The sequence below is a fragment of the Dicentrarchus labrax genome, unplaced genomic scaffold (assembly GCF_905237075.1).
Source record: "Dicentrarchus labrax unplaced genomic scaffold, dlabrax2021, whole genome shotgun sequence".
NCBI classification, from domain to species: Eukaryota; Metazoa; Chordata; class Actinopteri; family Moronidae; genus Dicentrarchus; species Dicentrarchus labrax.
This window is the reverse complement of record NW_026136721.1, coordinates 492,690-511,277: the sequence shown is the minus strand read 5'-3', so window position 1 is coordinate 511,277 and position 18,588 is coordinate 492,690. Positions and strand designations below refer to the sequence as shown.

General features: G+C 38.4%; 1 protein-coding gene and 1 long non-coding RNA gene across 2 annotated transcripts; both read left to right on the top strand.

Moving 5' to 3' along the window:
- The first annotated feature begins 3,977 nt into the window (after positions 1-3,977).
- nrn1a (neuritin 1a) lies at positions 3,978-17,620 on the top strand. Its single transcript, XM_051385922.1, has 3 exons — positions 3,978-4,278; positions 12,029-12,176; positions 15,022-17,620. The coding sequence occupies exons 1-3, from the start codon at positions 4,224-4,226 to the stop codon at positions 15,248-15,250; spliced, it is 432 nt and encodes a 143-aa protein (XP_051241882.1). The 5' UTR covers positions 3,978-4,223; the 3' UTR covers positions 15,251-17,620.
- On the top strand, positions 6,649-10,848 carry LOC127355244 (uncharacterized). The gene is made up of 2 exons (XR_007881683.1): positions 6,649-10,523; positions 10,579-10,848. It is a non-coding gene; the product is annotated as an uncharacterized LOC127355244 (long non-coding RNA).
- Positions 17,621-18,588: the final 968 nt, after the last annotated feature.

Genomic DNA, 18,588 nt, shown 5'->3' with positions numbered 1-18,588 from the left:
CACACACACACACACACACACACACACACACACACACACACACACACACACACACACACACACACAGCCCCATTGAAGAATTGGCCGCGGTGACGTCGGCCCTCCTTCCTCTTCATCCTGCTGGCTGACGTCACTGATGCTCCTCTCTGCAGATCAATAGATCAATAATAGATCAATAGCTCAATAATAGATCAATAGATCAATAATAGATCAATAGTTATTTTGTGTCTTTATGGTCGAAGCTTTAATGGAGGAGACGAGGTTTTACTGTCATAACTTCTCTAAATGATCTGATGCTGAAGCTAAAGTGAAACTCTGAGGAGGATCTATTGAGCCACTGGAATATCTACAGTAGCCCAGAGAGGACAAAACAAACCATGTGTTATTATGTCTCTGTCTGGTTCCAGCTCCTCAAATGTGAATATTTAATGTTTTCTTTAGTCGTCAGTGATTGTAAATGTTGTTTAATTTCACTTTAAGCCGTACAAAACTGTGGTGATCATTTTTAAAAGATGTAGAAAACTTCCCTTCGACAAACAACCAAATATTCTTAAATATAATCAAATAAATCTTTTATTTTAAACAAGTTGTTCTTGTTACAATCAATGAAAACTCAGTTATTTAAGATTCTTAAAATAATAATAATAAATAAGTATTTTGGTCTCTTTATTCAGCTGAATTTAAGGATTTGTACCTTTGACCCAGGAAGTCGCCGTCAGTGAAACCAAAAGTAAAAGTTAATTTAAGTGACGTATGTAACTAAACTTTTGTGCTTTAAAGGCGACGACCGCACAAGCTTTATTTTGAAAGTCTAACTGGATGCTCCATATTTATTTATTGTTTCTATCCTGAAAACATTAGTGAAAGTTTGGGGGGGGGGGATCTGTTTCTTCATCGTCATGGTTACTGATGTATGATCTATGTGTCACTAATGTCACACACTTATAATAATAATAATAATAATAATAATAATACTTTTATTTAACAAAGTGATTTTACAAGGTAAAAACAACAAACACAGTAAGAACCAACATCAGTAACAATATATAGAATAAACAACAAATAAAGCAACATATAAAAAAGGTAAAACAATAGATTATTAATTATTAACTCATTAAATATATTATTGATTATTAGTAGAACAAAGATCAGCTGCAGTTCCTGCCGACCACCAGCAGGGGTCACTGATGTCAACAAACCCTTTCTAAAGGACAGCGGCGAGTCCGTCTCTGATTGGACGAGAGAGTGTGAAGGTCAAACTCAAAGTCAAACACACACATACTGACACACACACACACACACACACAGGTCGTTTTGTGTGTGTCGGTTAAATGTTTTCAGATTTGAGTCACTTGGAGATCTCAATTACTGTGTGTGTGTGTGTGTGTGTGTGTGTGTGTGTCAGTATGTGTGTCAGTATGTGTGTGTGTGTGTGTGTGTGTGTGTGTCAGTATGTGTGTCACTATGTGTGTGTGTTCTGCATCGCCTCGGGGAAACATCTGTGTTAATATGCAGGAGAGAGTTGGTTTGTTTCAGATTCAGCTGACATCAGCAGGAGAGGACGAGATCCCCCCACACACACATACAGACACACACACACACACACACACACACACACACACACACACACACACACACACTCACACTGACACACACACATACTGACACACACACACACACACACACACTCACACACACACTGACACACACTCACACACACACTCACACACACACACACACACACACACACACACACACACACACACACTGACACACACACTGACACACACACACACACACACACACACAGATCTATAACATTATTCGATCCTCTTCAGCTCCTCAACGTGCAGCTTCCTCTCACATTCTTGCTGAAATAAATAAATTAATAAACCAATCAATCAATCAATTAATTGAATAATTAATTGATTGATTGATATTCATACTGAACATCTGGCTCATCGGTGTGTCTTCATTATTCCTACAGACAGAAGACCTTTAACATTCAATGTGTTATTATTATATATTACATATACAATAAATCAGATTTCAGAAGCTGCTGATACAGTGTGTATGTAGAGTATTGATTCATTATTATTATTATTATTATTATTCTGTCAACAATACTGTATTTATTGATTATTGATTACACTCAACGACTGTAGCAGACATTTAGTTATTCTAATGTGCTCAGACTCTTATTATATATATATTTATATTATATATTATTGTTAGATATTGTAATATAATACATTAACGTTATTATTATTATTATTATTATTATTATTATTATTTCTATTTCTTTAATGTTGTGTGATATTAATAATAATAAAAGAAGAATATTTCCCTCTGAAATATAAACTGCAGTAAAAGTGATTTATTGGTTATTATTAATCAATAATGATTCAATCTGTTTGTGTTTCCTCCCAGAATGCAACAGGAGAACCTGCCGGAGGACTTTATACTGGATTTATACTCTCAGCAGGAACCAGAACCACAGGATCCTCTGAGGTCAAAGGTCAGTCACACAGTGGTTCTCAACCTGAGGGACGGGGCCTCCACTAGGGGTCGCCAAAGCTTCACAGGGGGACCGAGAGGCCTTCTGGACGGGAAGCAAACTGAAAGTTGTCCACAACCGGCCGATAATCAGCATTTTATTATTTCTGTGAATGAAAGTGTTTGTTTAAGGTTTATATATCGGTTGTATTGACAGAGCTTCAGTCTCTGATCAACAGCCTCGTCCTGCAGCACAAACCAATCAGCTGATCAATAAACAGTCCATCTGTCAGAACAGAACAATATTAAGTCTGTAGATTTTATGGTGAAAAACTGTCAAACTATCAAAGTAAAAGACCGTAAACTCTCTATTTAAATAGGTTAAATACGGTTTCTGTAACTCTTATTAAAGCAGCATTTTAAATGAATTTATACAGAATAATGTTTTATATTATTGATTACAGTAAAGTTCTGGTTAACAGGTCTCCTTTACTAGCCTGGTGTCTCTATTAGAGGCCTGTTCCAAATAAAGGCAGTTCACACTGTAAAAAATGTTGGTAGATTTTACTGTAACAGTAAAACCTTTTTATTTATACAGCATTTTAAAATCATTTATAAAGAATAAAGTCATTTTATTACATTACAGACTGTAAATCCGTCATATTCTCATACAAAAACCTTTTTCATGTGGCAAAAACGTATAAGCTAAAATATGGAATTAAACTCCAACTTTAACTGTAAAATCAACAGTAATAGAATAATAACAATTGTATATTGTATTTATAACAGTAAAGCTGCCAGTTGTTTCTTTTGATGGTAAAAACGTTTGTTTATACGGTAAAATACGGACTAAAACTCAATAATATCCTTTAACCGTAATAGCAGATTGTAAGTAATAGTAACAGTATTTATTATATATATTTATATTACAGTGTAGTGATTGAAGCTAATAAAAGAATAAAAATAAACATTTTAAATGAAGTGAATATTTCTCTTCTCCAAAAACGTTGCAACTCATTAAAAAAATCTGCCGTGAATATTGTTTGTTTTAATTCTTTATATATATATTTATATATTTAAATTGATATTCTTTATTCATCCATTCTCTTATAATTTATATTTTGTTTTTAAAACTGAAATAAATTCATAATGAAATCCTAAAAACGAGAAAAGGAAGGACTGGTTCCATTCAGCTACACTAAATGGAACTGAGCCTCAATTAGTCTCATTGGTAACATCTGGTTTTACCCAACTGCTGCTGTGAAAAAGGTCTCTTATAAATGATATTCTATATTCAACAGGAGCCAGAAAACAAAGGGAACATAGAATAAAAATGAATGAAGGACAAAAAAGGATGTGAGGAAATCATGGCAACCAGAGGGAGGAGAGGGAGGAAGAGAAGGAGGGAGGAGAGAGAGGAGGAGAGGAGGAGGAGAGGGAGGAGAGGAGGGGCTTTCTCTCTCTCCTCTTTTTTCTCTCCAGACGCGTAAAACAGGCAGGAAGCGCAGAGCGACGGAGAGCTCGACCAGAGGAGGAAGAGGAGCAGCACGCAGAGGAAAAAAGAGCAGAGCAAGAAAAAGAGAGGAAGAAGAGGCAGGAGGAAGAGGAGGAGGAGGAGGAAGAGAGTGTTGGATGTAGCCGTTGTTGTGCGGGGAATGTGCGGCTCCTCCTCAGCTGCTCTCCAACTTTCTGAATCTCTGCTCTCATGGTGAGAGAGGACGCAGAGGATGGGAGTAACCTGGTCCTCCAAATGCCTCGCTCTGTTCCTCGCGCTCCACATAGGTGAGTCCCACACACACACACACACACACACACACACACACACACACACGCACACACACACACACACTCCTGTTTAAAGTCGTTTCCAGGAGCAGGAGCTGTCTCTTGGTTTTATTTACTGATTATTTAAAATGGAAGAAATATTTAGTCTTTTATTTTCTGAATCCAGCAGCAAGAAAAACAAGTTTTCTTTAAATAAACTGTTAAATTTTCTTTATTTTTGTTGTTAAAAGCTAGAATTGTTTTTAATGATGTGAATTGATTTTATAATCCTGGTTAATGTGGCTGCTGTCACATGTTCCCGCCGCGTAATGAAGCAGCGGCTCATTTTAACGGGGCTACACTTCACATTGTGTGTGTGTGTGTGTGTGTGTGTGTGTGTGTGTGCGTTAACAAGGGGAATGCCCCCCCCCTCCCTCCTCTCCCTCCTCTCCCTCCTCACCCTCCTCCCTCCCTCCTCTCTGCGCCTTCCTTCCCAATCTGGAGACATTTGTTGAATTTTTTTCACCTTCAGAAACCAATTTCAGTTTTTTCCGGATCAAATAAAAACGCTTTTATTTTGGTTTCAGTTGGATTTTGCGGGTTTTTCTTTGCGGTGTTGTGAAGGAGAAAACGTCCCATTAAATGTCTGCAAACGCGTTCAAACACCATCCGGAGCTGTTTTCTTCCCGGTGTGTCGGCTGTGCGGGATCCGCCGTTCCCGCCGCAGTGTGCGGGGCTGCGGGGCTGCGGGGAGGCAGCAGCACCGTCACACCCGCAGCCCCGCAGCCCCGCAGCCCGGGAACCAAAATAAAACCTCCTGATTCATTTTTATTTTTATTTCAGATCTTCTTCTGCTCTCATAAAAAACACAGGAACGAAAATTCTCCTTCATTCATTCATTCATTCATTCATTCATCTCCTCCACTGTTCGCGCGAACCCCGCTTCGTGCACGACGGAAAACACGAGATTTTATTTTTATTTGTTTTATTTATATTTTAGGTTTTATAATAAAAACGGTGAGTGAGCTTCCACACTGCACCGGTTCACTGCAGGAGGAAACCCCTCCGCGGGCTCCGTCTAATGTCTGGAACGGATTAAAATAAAATACAAATATGAAACCAGAGGACATATGGAGCTGCTTGTTGTTTTCTGCTGTTGCATAACGACGCTGTGGAGGAGGCTCTGTGTGTGTGTGTGTGTGTGTGTGTGTGTGTGTGTGTGTGTGTGTGTGTGTGTGTGTGCTATTGTTAGAGGAGAGAGAGGTTTGATATTCACGCTCCGGAGGCTCCGGGAGGCGGAGAGAGAATTTAAAGAGAAATAAATAGAATAAATAAATAGAAAAAGAGAGTTTGTTTCTGTCCGGACAAATAACTGCGGATTATTTCACACTGATTATTACATTGAATCCATTAATTAGTCTGTTACACCCCCCCCCATCCTGCTTTATGGTTTTATTCCAGTGCTGCAGTGTGATTGGCTGCCGGAGCTTTGGCGCGCTGCTGCGGCGAATTCACGACCCAAAGAAATGATTATAAACCTGCAAATGAAAAAGAAAAAATAATTTAAATGATCAAAATAATCGAAATGTGAAATCAAACTGAGACTTTGTGTAAAAAGCAGCTGAGTGTTTGAACTCTTCAACGTTTGTTGGAATTTGTGCGTTTTTTTGGTTGTTTTTACGCGCGGTGCCTGGTGGGTGTGTCTGTGCGTGTGTGTGTGTGTGTGTGTGTGTGTGGAGGTGGGGTGAATGAGTGCGAGATGGGAGGCGTGAAGGAAAAAGCTGTGCGCGTCCCCGTTGGTGCGCGTGCGATGGGACTGTCCCGGTTTCACTCAAACGAGAATAAAAAAAACCCGCGAAATGAGAGAAGAAGGAAATAAATAAAAAGAGGATGAAAATGTTTATTTTTAAAGGAAGAAATAAAAATATCAAACACGATTTATGGAGAAAGAATTGAAACAAAAACGAATAAAAACGGAAGTTTAGAACAAATTAATGAAACAAAATCAAACATTAATATTTATTTTAGGGAAGAATAAAAATAAAATGAACCAAATAATCTTCAGAATCCTCTCAGTGCTCACTCGGTTTCATATTAATAATAATACATATTTATCCATCTGAAGGAGAAATGATTTGGAATCAGATTTATTTGATTTATTAATAATTAAAATGAATCTCAGGGGCTAGTGAATGGGGGGGTGGGGGGGGTGACATTGTTTGGAGCTGATTGGCCCGTTTTATTTAAATAAATAAATAAATAAATATAAATGAAATAAATAAAAACGCTGCAGAGAGAAAAGCATCATGTTTGAGATGATGTAATGCCACCTCCATACAGTGGTAGAGAGACACCAGGACAAGCAGTGGAGAGAGAGAGAGAGAGAGGGAGGGAGGGAGGGAGGGAGGAGTTTTTTACTCTCATTCATCCACAGACTGAATATTAATACACAGATATTAAAAGACATTTTTACAAATACAGAGAAACTGTAGAAAAACAACAAAATAAAAGCAGCTGAACCAAAACTCATTTATTATTATTATTATTATTATTAACATTATTATTGAGTTTTAATCCTATTTTATCGTTTAAATACACGTTTCTACCATCAAAAGAAACAGTTTGTTGACATCATGTCGCTGGTTTTCTGTGTAATTTACAGTTTGTAGTATAAAACGACTTTATTCCGTATAAATCCTTTAAAAATGCTGCTTAAATAAAGTTTTACCGTTACAGAAACTGTATTTAACCTACAGTTTAATGTCAGTTTACAAACATTTTTTTTTTTTTTTTTACAGTGCAGCAAGAAAACTAAATTAGCATATTCATAGATTCTGTGATTTTATAATGAGGTAAATTACTTTCTTTATGGTTTTAATGTGGAAATTCTACTTTATTTGGACACACGTTGTTTTATTTGTCTTAATACGCTGAAATGCAATAATTTATTTTAACATAAAGTAACACAAACTAACAAAAGATTCCTGATTAAGCTGCTTTTATTAGTGATTTTAAGCCACTGCTTCCCCCAACGAGACCCCTTTTCTTTAATGAATTAAACTGACTCAGTCACATATTTTATAGATATTTAACATTATATTAAAAACTGATCAATGAATCCAAACTCAGTAACTGCAGGAGGTTTGTGCAAAACCAGAGATTTGGAGGAATTTTATGCAGGTTATTTCCTTTTTTAGGGAACTTTTTATACAATTCGGTCTGTATTATATATGTTTTAAATATTTTTTAACATTCAAAAGACTTAATAAGCTTCTTTATGGAGAATTTACGTCACAATTTAAGTTGTTTAGCCTTTAAATCAAGAAGGCCTCAAGATGACGACAGTAGTGTTTCAGAGCTGGTGGCGGGGTCCACCAGGGGAGCCGAGCTGTACAAGAAGACACTAAAAACATCAGTTAATAAAATAAAATGACTTTATTATTACCATTATTATTATATTATAACATATAATCTTTAAAAATATACATTATAACATATCTTATTGTATATTGTCAGTGGGGGTTTTTGGGGCTCTGGCATGGAAACATTTGGGAACCCCCGTTAATAAAAGCATGGAGGGGATCTTTAAGCATTAATACTTAATTAATATATATTTAATACAGAAATAAATATATATATATTTAAAACTATACAGCTCCAAAAAACATCAAGAATGTTTAATAAGGTATATTAAATAACAGAGGATTCATAAAAAATCAGCTTTAAGACACAATAAGAGGAACACTGATGTAATATTACAGAGAAAGAGCATTAAAATCATACAGAGTGACACAATATGTGAATATATGTGATATTATGGGATATAATACAGACAAAGGGGCTACAGTCCCCATGAATATTTCTCTTGATCCGCCCCTGAACCTGAATATATAAACATTACTCATATTTAATTTGATAATTAATTTTGAATAAGCAGTAAAAAGAGATTCACCTATAAATCGATATGAGGAAACAGAGGAAATATAAGAGAAGGAGGATTTATTGAAATATAATATAATATCCATAGGTATGTTTTCATTTCTGTTTAATCACCTGTAAATAAGAATCGTTGTTGTTACCTGAGAATGAGACGTTTTTATCTACAGAGGGAGGGTTAGTCCTCTTCTGGCGGAGTCTGCCATGTTTCTACGGTAGCCCAGTGGCGAGTTTCATACGCAGCATTTCTCCAACAATGTGTGAACGGAATTTATCTAAATAAAGTCAAAAATGCTTTAATTCTTTTTACAAATGTTGAATTTACTCAGTTTTCTTCCACTAAAGCAAATTATTACTTTACCTGTCAAAACAGCTGACGTACAATAAAAACGTTGGTTTTTTTAGATGCATATTTGGGTTCATAAAGATTAATAAACTGAAATATAAACTAGAACTGTGATATCCTATACAGCATTATAATGATATAAAGTCAACTTAAAGAAAATGAGTCAAATATTTCACACCTTTAAGTTCACTCAAAACATCTGAGTTGCTTCAACAATTCATTCTGATTGACTTTAATTTGTATTTCATTTATTTTTGTTAACAGGTTTTACAGTGTTATTCGTAATATTTATGATGTTTTTCTGTTTTAATTGTAACCATAAAAAGTTGCAAATATTATAGAAAGAAAAACGTTTTTCAACAAAATCTGGAGATTTGCATAATAGACCTTTTTCACAGCAACAATTTCAACATGTTGGGTAAACACAGACGTTACCAATTAACTTTTTGTTCTAAATACAATGTGTGTGTGTGTGTGTGTGTGTGTGTGTGTGTGTGTGTGTGTGTGTGTGTGTGTGTGTGTGTGTGTGTGTGTGGAGTTAGAGGGCTTCAGGTCAGCTCAACCTCCCACCAGGTGCATTGTGGTTATTCAGTTATTCATTATCCTTCCCTCTTCCACTGCACACCGTCTTCCAGAGGCTGTGGCGGGTTGTATTTTAAAGCTAGAGTGAAGATAGCATCCATCGGTACCAACCATGTCATGCTAGCGTGTTGTGAAGGAGGCTCGACAACGCTTTAGGTTGGGCTACATTTTGGTGATGGAAAAACTGGCATGGCCGTTCTCAAAGGGATCCCTCTGACCTCTGACCTCTAGATATCTGAATAAAAATGGGTTCTATGGAAACCCCCTTTAAGATAATCCCATGCAGTGTTTAGCATGTGGTATAAATGTGTTATTTCTGCCCACAATAAGTTCCACATGAAGCCGATATTGAGTAACAGACTCTCTGGATACGACCCGTAGAAACAGATATGGGTTTTCTGTGTCGTGTTGCAGGCAGGATGAATGGATTTCTCCCCCTCGTCCTCCTCTAACAGCCGTGTCTCGTCCTACACGTCATGCTGTGTTAGTCCACAGTTTGATCGAGTGGAACCGGACAGCAGGCGTGTTATTATCCAAACCAATCAATCAGCCCCATCCCCTGCTTAACGAACCACGAGCACACACACACACTGAGTTAACAGAGGTCATGTAAAGGGGCGTGTGTGTGTCGTGTTAGTGCACGTGTGTGACTGGCTGAGGAGGGGGGATGGAGGCGTGTCAGACCTGGCAACCCGCGCAGTGTTTTATGGTTGAGTTAAAGAGAATTAGGGAGGAGACTGACACGGCCTGATTACAGCGGGTTGAACACTCTGAGGTCATTTTACTGTCAGGAGATATTTTCATCAGTTTATCAGCATCATCAATATCAGTTTTATTTAATTTAAGTGGAGAACTTTATTTTAAGATTCATTCATCAAGAAACAATCAAAACTGAACAGTTCTCAATAGTTTAATTCCTGAACGGCTTCAGGACACAGTTAACAAAGTTTCTCAATGAATCTTGAACCTGATAGATGAGAGCAGCGATACGTCACTTTCAAAGCCAGTTTACGGTTTTATTTACTTTCCTAATCAACTAAGGACAGTAAAAGAAAAGATCTGTGGCTTTAATCCACAGAGAGGGACAGTCAGTGAGTGTGTCTGTGTCCAACTCTTCCTCACAGGTTAGTTAATGACAGACAGTCAGTGAGTGTGTCTGTGTCCAACTCTTCCTCACAGGTTAGTTAATGACAGACAGTCAGTGAGTGTGTCTGTGTCCAACTCTTCCTCACAGGTTAGTTAATGACAGACAGTCAGTGAGTGTGTGTGTGTCCAACTCTTCCTCACAGGTTAGTTAATGACAGACAGTCAGTGAGTGTGTCTGTGTCCAACTCTTCCTCACAGGTTAGTTAATGACAGACAGTCAGTGAGTGTGTCTGTGTCCAACTCTTCCTCACAGGTTAGTTAATGACAGACAGTCAGTGAGTGTGTGTGTGTCCAACTCTTCCTCACAGGTTAGTTAATGACAGACAGTCAGTGAGTGTGTCTGTGTCCAACTCTTCCTCACAGCTTAGTTAATGACAGACAGTCAGTGAGTGTGTCTGTGTCCAACTCTTCCTCACAGGTTAGTTAATGACAGACAGTCAGTGAGTGTGTCTGTGTCCAACTCTTCCTCACAGGTTAGTTAATGATGTTACTGAGTCAATGTGAGCAGATTGTGTCTGTAGATTGAAGAGAATCAGAGTCTCACTGATGGTGGAAATAAAGGTTTTACTTCCTTAAAACAGCCGTTTTTTGAATGGAGTTTGGTGTGACAGTGTGGAGCAGAGGGGATTTGAACCTTAATAATTCCCATAAACTGAGCTGACCGACCTTCTAATAATGAACCTTGGAAACAGCAGAAAGTAACAGGAAGTGATCTCCACTTCCTGGTTAGTTTCTCTTAAATAATGAGGCAATTCTTTACATTTTTCTTTTGTTAAAAGAAAAAATGTTTGTATACTTTTGTATTATACTTTGTTTCATTGCGCAAATAAACTAAACAGCGTTTGTTCAGGTTAAATTAGTTGTATTAGTGACACTTCATGTCTCTCTTTGCTGTTTGCTGATGACACTTTTATCTTCCCATATGAAGTTTATACAGTTGTTTACAGTACAGTAGTATACAGCATAATGTCCTCTGGATATATGTATATATTAGAAAGTTATTTCCTAGATCCAGTGTTTGGGAGAAACATGGCGTCCTCGGTAGAAGACGACCCGCTCCCTCTGTAGATAAAAACGTCTAATTTTAAGAACGATTCTTATTTTTAGGTGATTATACATGAATTAAAAAGTTGAGCAAGGTTCAATTTCTTTGCAGACGACACAACATTTTATTTTTGTCGCCTCTGTGTCAAAATATCTCTCATTCTAAGGAAACAAAAACACTACAAAGCCTCATCATCAGGTGATAATACACTGATGATAACATACCATGAATATTATATTACTTCTCAATGTTACACACACTGGAGCTTTAAGTCATGTTAAGCGCTGATAAAGTTCCTCCACCTGTTTATGTCAGAATAAGATGGCAGACATGTTTTTATCGGAATGAATACAACTTATATATGTAGAGGCACGTTTGTAATATGCTTTAAAAAAGTAAAATAAAAGTAATCATACGATAAAAACATTTACATTTGGAGGAATGTTGGCACTAATAACCTGATAAGAGACAATCAGTGTGTATCGATATGTGTCTTGTCCAGTTAGAGAAGGTTTAAAGTTAAACTGATAAATAAACTCTTTAAAATGGTTCCTCATACAGAAAATGTGGTCCTGATGGTTTGTTGTTTGTAGAAAACAGAACAGACTCAACCAATCAGAGGTCCATAACTGAGAAGCTTATTGTGATTTTCTCTAATGTGAAATTTTCTCTTCTTTCTCTCCTCTTCCTCTTCCTCTTCCTCCCCCCTGCAGTCTCTGTGTTGCAGACGGTGCTGGTCAGTGCTGGTCAATGTGACTCTGTGTTTAAAGGTTTCTCAGACTGTCTGCTTCAGTTGGGGGAGAACATGGCCAACTATCCCCAGGACCTGGACGACAGGGACAACCTGCACAAGATCTGCCAGTAGGTTCACGATATCTCAATATATAATATTATATATATATATATAACATCGTATGCTATATCAACAGAGGACTGAAAAGACTAAATATTACATAGTTAAAGGTTATATATGTAAAAATCACTTGCCAGTAGATGTTGCACTAGAGAACCAGCAGCTGGCCCACCAGATTCCATTGACAAAATCAGTAATTTTACATTAAAGTGGACAGAAACAGAATAAAACTCATTAAAACGTCTCTGTTAGTGTTTCCAACAATCACAAACTCTGGTTTGGTGGAAATAAATCCTTAATTCACCGACGTAGATGATAAAAACAGCAGTTTCAGACCCAACTCTTCCGTTCACTGAGCTAGAATTGGTTTTCAGGACCATTGAATGGGATTGCTGCAGCTTGCTTGGTGTTCCTGATATTCGTCCACCCTCTGTACTTTCTAGCAGTGATTTTTGTTTGAACATTTCTCCTGCCTACCACAGTCAGGGAAATAAAGTGTACAGTAACTGTTAAAGTTATCCATCATCCATCATATCGATAACTTAATCATGATAGAAAACCAGATTTTTTGGGGGGGAACATAAACCTTTTCATCCTCTGTTAATCAGTGTCGGACTAGTTTAACATTTAATTCATTACTCTTTTAAAAAGTAATATTATTGCTTTACTGCTAACAGTAATCAGTTACTCTAGTAGTCATATTACTTTTCTGCTACTCCACACAAAACTGGTAATTGTGTCCTTTCTCCCCAAAATGATGACGATTGATCGAAATCAAAATAATATGAATCTTTCAAACTACTTTCTTCCACGATCATAAAACTGGAGGTGTCTAATAACATCACTGGCATTTATTAGGAGTTAGTTACAGCACTAGTTACTGAGGAAAGTAATAATCAGAACAAAAGCTCACACAGGAAGTCGTCTCTGAATCTGACTGCGAAGGAGAAAATAATCATATGAGTGATTAACTGCAAACCCTGAGGGGGGAGACGGAGGGTTCGGGGGTGCAGTTGGTGGGTGTGCATATGTGCAAGACGGGGGTCTTACTAGCCAGCTGACCCCCCACCCCCCAAAGCCCCTTTTATCCCCTGTTCACCCCACCACCCAAACCGGGTGGGCACCAGATGGCACACTGCAGCAGGAAGCTCCCCCCCACCCCTCCACACACACACACACGAGTTTTTAATTCAGTGACAGCTCCATCACAGCGGTGTTGAGGCGTGGCAGGAGGGACGCTTTAATACGCCTCCTCACACACACACACACACACACACACACACACACACACACCCACACACACCCACCCACCCACACACACACACACACTCACACACACATGCGTTAATTGCTCAGAGATGTAGCATCGACACGGCTCGGTTCAGGAGGTCAACATCAATAAGAGCAGATTGGAAAATTGGATTAGATACGCTGTGTGTGTGTGTGTGTGTGTGTGTGTGTGTGTGTGTGTGTGTGTGTTTATGTGTGTGTGTGTATGTGTGAGTGTGAGCACGCGTCGGTGAGCAGGCTGGTGTCGTCTTTACATTAACTGGGAGGAGGAAGGAAAGAAAAGATGAACAGACGAGACTAAAATGAGAGTGAGACAAAGAATAAAATATAAAAACGTTGGTGGAAAACTCACAAATATGACAATAAAAGACTGTAAACTGTAAATAGGTTAAATACAGTTTCTGTAACAGTGAAGCATTGTTTTCTTGTGATGGTAAAAACTTGTATTTATTCTGTAAATTCAACAGCACTGATTTCCTTTAATAGTACAGCTGCAGCTTTTTTTTTAACCATAAAAAATAACCCTTTTTTTTACAGTGTAGTAAAAAGGAAGGAATAATTAGGGCAAAGAGAAAGTGGGATGAAAGAGATGTGAAGAAAAAAGGAGAGGATGAGGCGATGAATAAAACATCAGCAGAGATGAGGAAGGAGGAAGAGAAGAGGTCACTGGCAGAATGAAAACCATCTAAAGTAGATTTAAAAATATAAATCGATTTTACAGGCTCAACAACAGTGTTTAATAAAAGCTATACTAGATACATTCATTTTAATTTTCTTATTAAAAAACTGAATCTGTAAAGTAACAAATACAGTAAAAAAGTATATTTCTGTTACCTTACAATTGTTTTTAAAGCAGCAACAAGGAACTTTTATTTTGTATTGATTCTGGTTTCCACCGTCTTGTTTCATTGATTTCAAGGGGACATTAATTAATAATTACTGTAGAGAAATAATATAGTAATGTAGCTCATACAGAGAATTAGGAAAACTAACTTTCTCTATTATCATGTGTATTATTATGAAATATAATTTATAATTTAATATATAAAGTATCTTTTTATCTAATATCACGTAGCTAACTAGCTTGTTCTGCTAACTCACAGGAATTAACATGTTTTTTGACCTCTAGATGTCACTAAATCCTACAAACAGGTCCTTTAAAGTCAGATACTGAGTGTAAAATATTGGCCAATAAATCAACTATAATGTATATATCTTTAAATGTAGAATAATTCCCACGACCTCAGTGGTGGTAGCTTTGAGACGGCGGCTCATATGTTGTCCTCAGTATTTGTCTTCCTGCCCTACGCTCATGGAAAAGACGGTGCAGTAATATGCTCAGAGGCTCCACATTTGCTTTTTGTTTTACTGGAATATAAACTTTACCGGCTGTGTCTTCATAAGCTTTTTCCTCGCTGTGTTTTCTGTGGTGCCAGATTCTGGGACGACTTCCACTGTTGGCTCTGCCTCCTGAGTAGACGATGCATTCAGTTTTAAAACCATGCCTCCCACTGCAGTCATGAGCTTGGTGGTGCTAACGCTTGCTGTGTTTTCTCCTGCCAGTTACTGGGATAACTTCCACTCCTGTGCCACGACGGCGCTGGCCGACTGCCAGGAGGGAGCGACGGACCTCTGGGAGAAACTGAAAAAGGAGTCCCGCAACCTGGATTTCCGTGGGAGTTTGTTTGAACTCTGTAGCAGCGGCAACGGAGCCCCCAGATCAGCTGACGCCAGGGGCCTCGCCTTGGTCCTAACCACACTGCCCACCATACTGACTTGGCTGGCGTTTTAACAGAAACAAGGGAAGACATACAAAAAAAAAACACAAAGTGAAAAGAAGAAAAAAACAAGAAAAGAAAAATAGCAAAAAAGAGTGATAGCTGCTCTTCGATACAGAAAAAAACAACTCCAAACGGACTGAATTCATCACCTGAAAACACCCCAAATGGATTTTTACTACATCACTATACGGCGGCACGGTTTGCCTTCCTGGGACGTCTGCAGGCCGTCCTCCCGGAGCGCTCATCCAATCACACGCTGACCTGACCCGGAGGTCGATAACATGAAATATTCAAGGTGCGGTCGAGCCGAAACGATGACAATGATGAAAATTTGATGGATCCTTGCCCGCTTACAATCGTGGAATTACACAGTATTAAAGTCAACCATGAATTATTGATGTTTAGTAGGCTAGGCCTAGACGGCGCTGTGTGACTGCTGGGTGCTGACACAGTATCGGGCTATATATTAGGGGTCCCGTATAGCCTAAGGTGCATATTCATGTGTGACGCGAGGCCACAAAATCAATAAGACAAGCCGAGGCCCAGAGCCCATGTCAGACCAGTCGCCTCATTTCCATCACGGACAGCTTTTCCTTTTTTTATTGCGCCAGGTTGACTGTGTTGAGCCCGGTACGTTTGATGGACCGAATGCTTGATGGTGATGTAATATTTGTGTTCTTATTGGCTGTTTATTGTGCTCAGGCCACGGTCACACCAGCTTTTATCACAAGTCCGTTCTGCACAATGCCGCCCTGAACAGGTGAACTCCTGCAGGTAAATATGTGGCATTGACGAAAAAAAAAGCAATGACAGTATTGACACGTGCAGCATGGCTTGCAGTCAGTGTGCCAGCGGTAGGTGTATTTTAAAATTTATAGCATTTAATTTTGGTTGTTCAACTGGCTAGCTCGCTAACCTCGCTAGCTACCACGTATAAAATCTACGCCACGTGAAGAAATCTCGCTCTGCCAGTTCCTGGTGTGACCGTAGCCTCGTTTTCCCCCCACCAAGCTCTTTAGGCGTAGGGGTGTCGTTGAGAGTCTGCTTTTCATTAACGAACGGTTCAGAACGGTGTTTAATAACATGACGTCAGTTCAGACAGAACGTTTCAGGAAACGAGCACAAACTGTGAAATGCTTTAATGAATTCAATCCTGCTGAAGGAAACAGCAGCAAGGGACTGGACCACCAGCGTAATCCACCATGTCTGGTACACAGGTTTCAATCTGACCCCAAATCAACCCCCCAAAACACTAGCACTATCGCTATGCTAATATTGGTATCTGTGTCCTGGTTGAAACAGATTGGTTCGGATACTTTAGCAGCAAGAATCAATCGATCAATCGTTTACAGTTCAGTACAGCAGCTAAACCACATTAAGGAAGGTTAGCTAACAGTTTGATTTAGCTAATCTGACCTAATCTGGTTTGGCAGCTAACAGTTGGGTTCACAGTTAAATAAGATGGCGTCGGTTTAGCGAACCACTAAATCTTAAAGTTAAACCTCAAAGACTTCCTGGTTCCATCAATGAAAACCTTCCTTTCAAAATAATAATTGTGCTCATTTCCTGAATTCCCACGAGAACAATTTAAAGTCCAACTGCTGTCAGCCTGACGGAAACTCTTCAAGGATCTTTTTGGGACGTGAAAGTATTAAAACGCGTTATAATTAACTCTAAGTTCACGTTGGTGGTTGATTTCCCACCGTTCTCCTGTCCCGCCACGCCCCCCCGCTCAGTGCTAGAAATGAATGAATCTGTGAGCGAAACGGTCACCGAACGAAAGAAACGCGATGTTCTGAAAAGCCGACAGCAATACGAAGATGTGACTTCATGGCCAGTGTAGCTAAAAAAAATCAAACCGTGGCTGAAGAGTGATATGACTGTTGCCATTTAGCACATCCCCCCTTTTCATACGCCCGTGATTCATACTAGACGACCTTAGAGGTGATATATTTTAGGTCTGTATGTTAGATTAAAAAGCCCAACAGTGCAGTAGCATCATAAACTACATAAATACAGTAAATAAATTGGAGGTTTATTTCGAGGCGCAGATGACGTTTCCACTGCCTTCTGACAAAAAAGATGTGTACTTTTGTTTGTTTGTTGGTTTGTCTCTTTGTTTGTTTATGGGGATGTTGCGTAACAAAAAGAGTTTTAAAAAATGGACTTATTCCAAAAATCATCTAACAAGAGAATATGTATATCAAAGGATTTTAAGAAAATAAAAAAGCTCTATTATAGATAGTCTATCCCAGACAGTTTTAACACAAGATTGATACTTTACAGATTATAGGCCTACTGAGATATAAAAAAAATAATGAATAAAAGATTGCTAAAATGATAAAGAGTAATAAATAAAAATGACTAATGTTTGAAAATAAGTGTGTGCTTTTATTTTTAAAATGTGTCTTTTATCCACTGGGTTTGTTGCACTCCAGATGATGGACACACACACACACACACACACACACACACACACACACACACACACACACACACACACACACACACACACACACACACAGAGGGTTTGGATTGTATTCATTATTAATAAGGGAGAGTCCCTGAGCTGCCACACGTCTCAGCACTCAGTTCATATTGATCGAGACGAAGAGGAGGAGGAGGTGGAGGAGGTCCTGATGTAGAAGATGTTTGTTCAGTCTAACAGGGATAATCCAAGACTCTTAAACCTCATGAATTTGATCTTAAATTGCATTAAACACCAAATAATTTATGAAATCACAGATCAGATTTATGACTTAAGTCAAAATATTGAGACATTTTCCAATTATTTTTGATATGAATTCATTATTTTGAGATAATAAGTATAAAATATTGATAAAGTTTGTCATTATGATGACTTACAGAATCCTCTTCCTCACATTGGGCTTCCATATATGTTTCCTCTCTTGTTTTTCCCGATATGATGTTTTCTTCCTGGTCTGCAGACAGCAGCCGTGCTCTCACATCACATCCATATTAATGCAGAAACACGCAGTGCATTTCCCCCCGGGAGCCAGCAGCACGCAAACTGCAGCTCTGATGAAAATCTGCATGAGCTTCATTAAACCTTAATGAAACTACACAGCTATAGTATGACTGAATCTCTCCCTGTAAACACTGTAAAGGAACATTAGACATTAATACAACACAAGGCTGGAAAAACACCAAACATAGGTTTTTATCACCAGAAATATTCCAGCAAGATTATAGTGACAATATAAGACATATAATGTGGTGGTGACATTACAGGTAAATGCCTATAATAAAACTGTGAGAGGGTGTTAATTACATTACATTATAAAAGCATTATAATTAGACAAATGATAAGCTTAAGGTGTTTAAAACG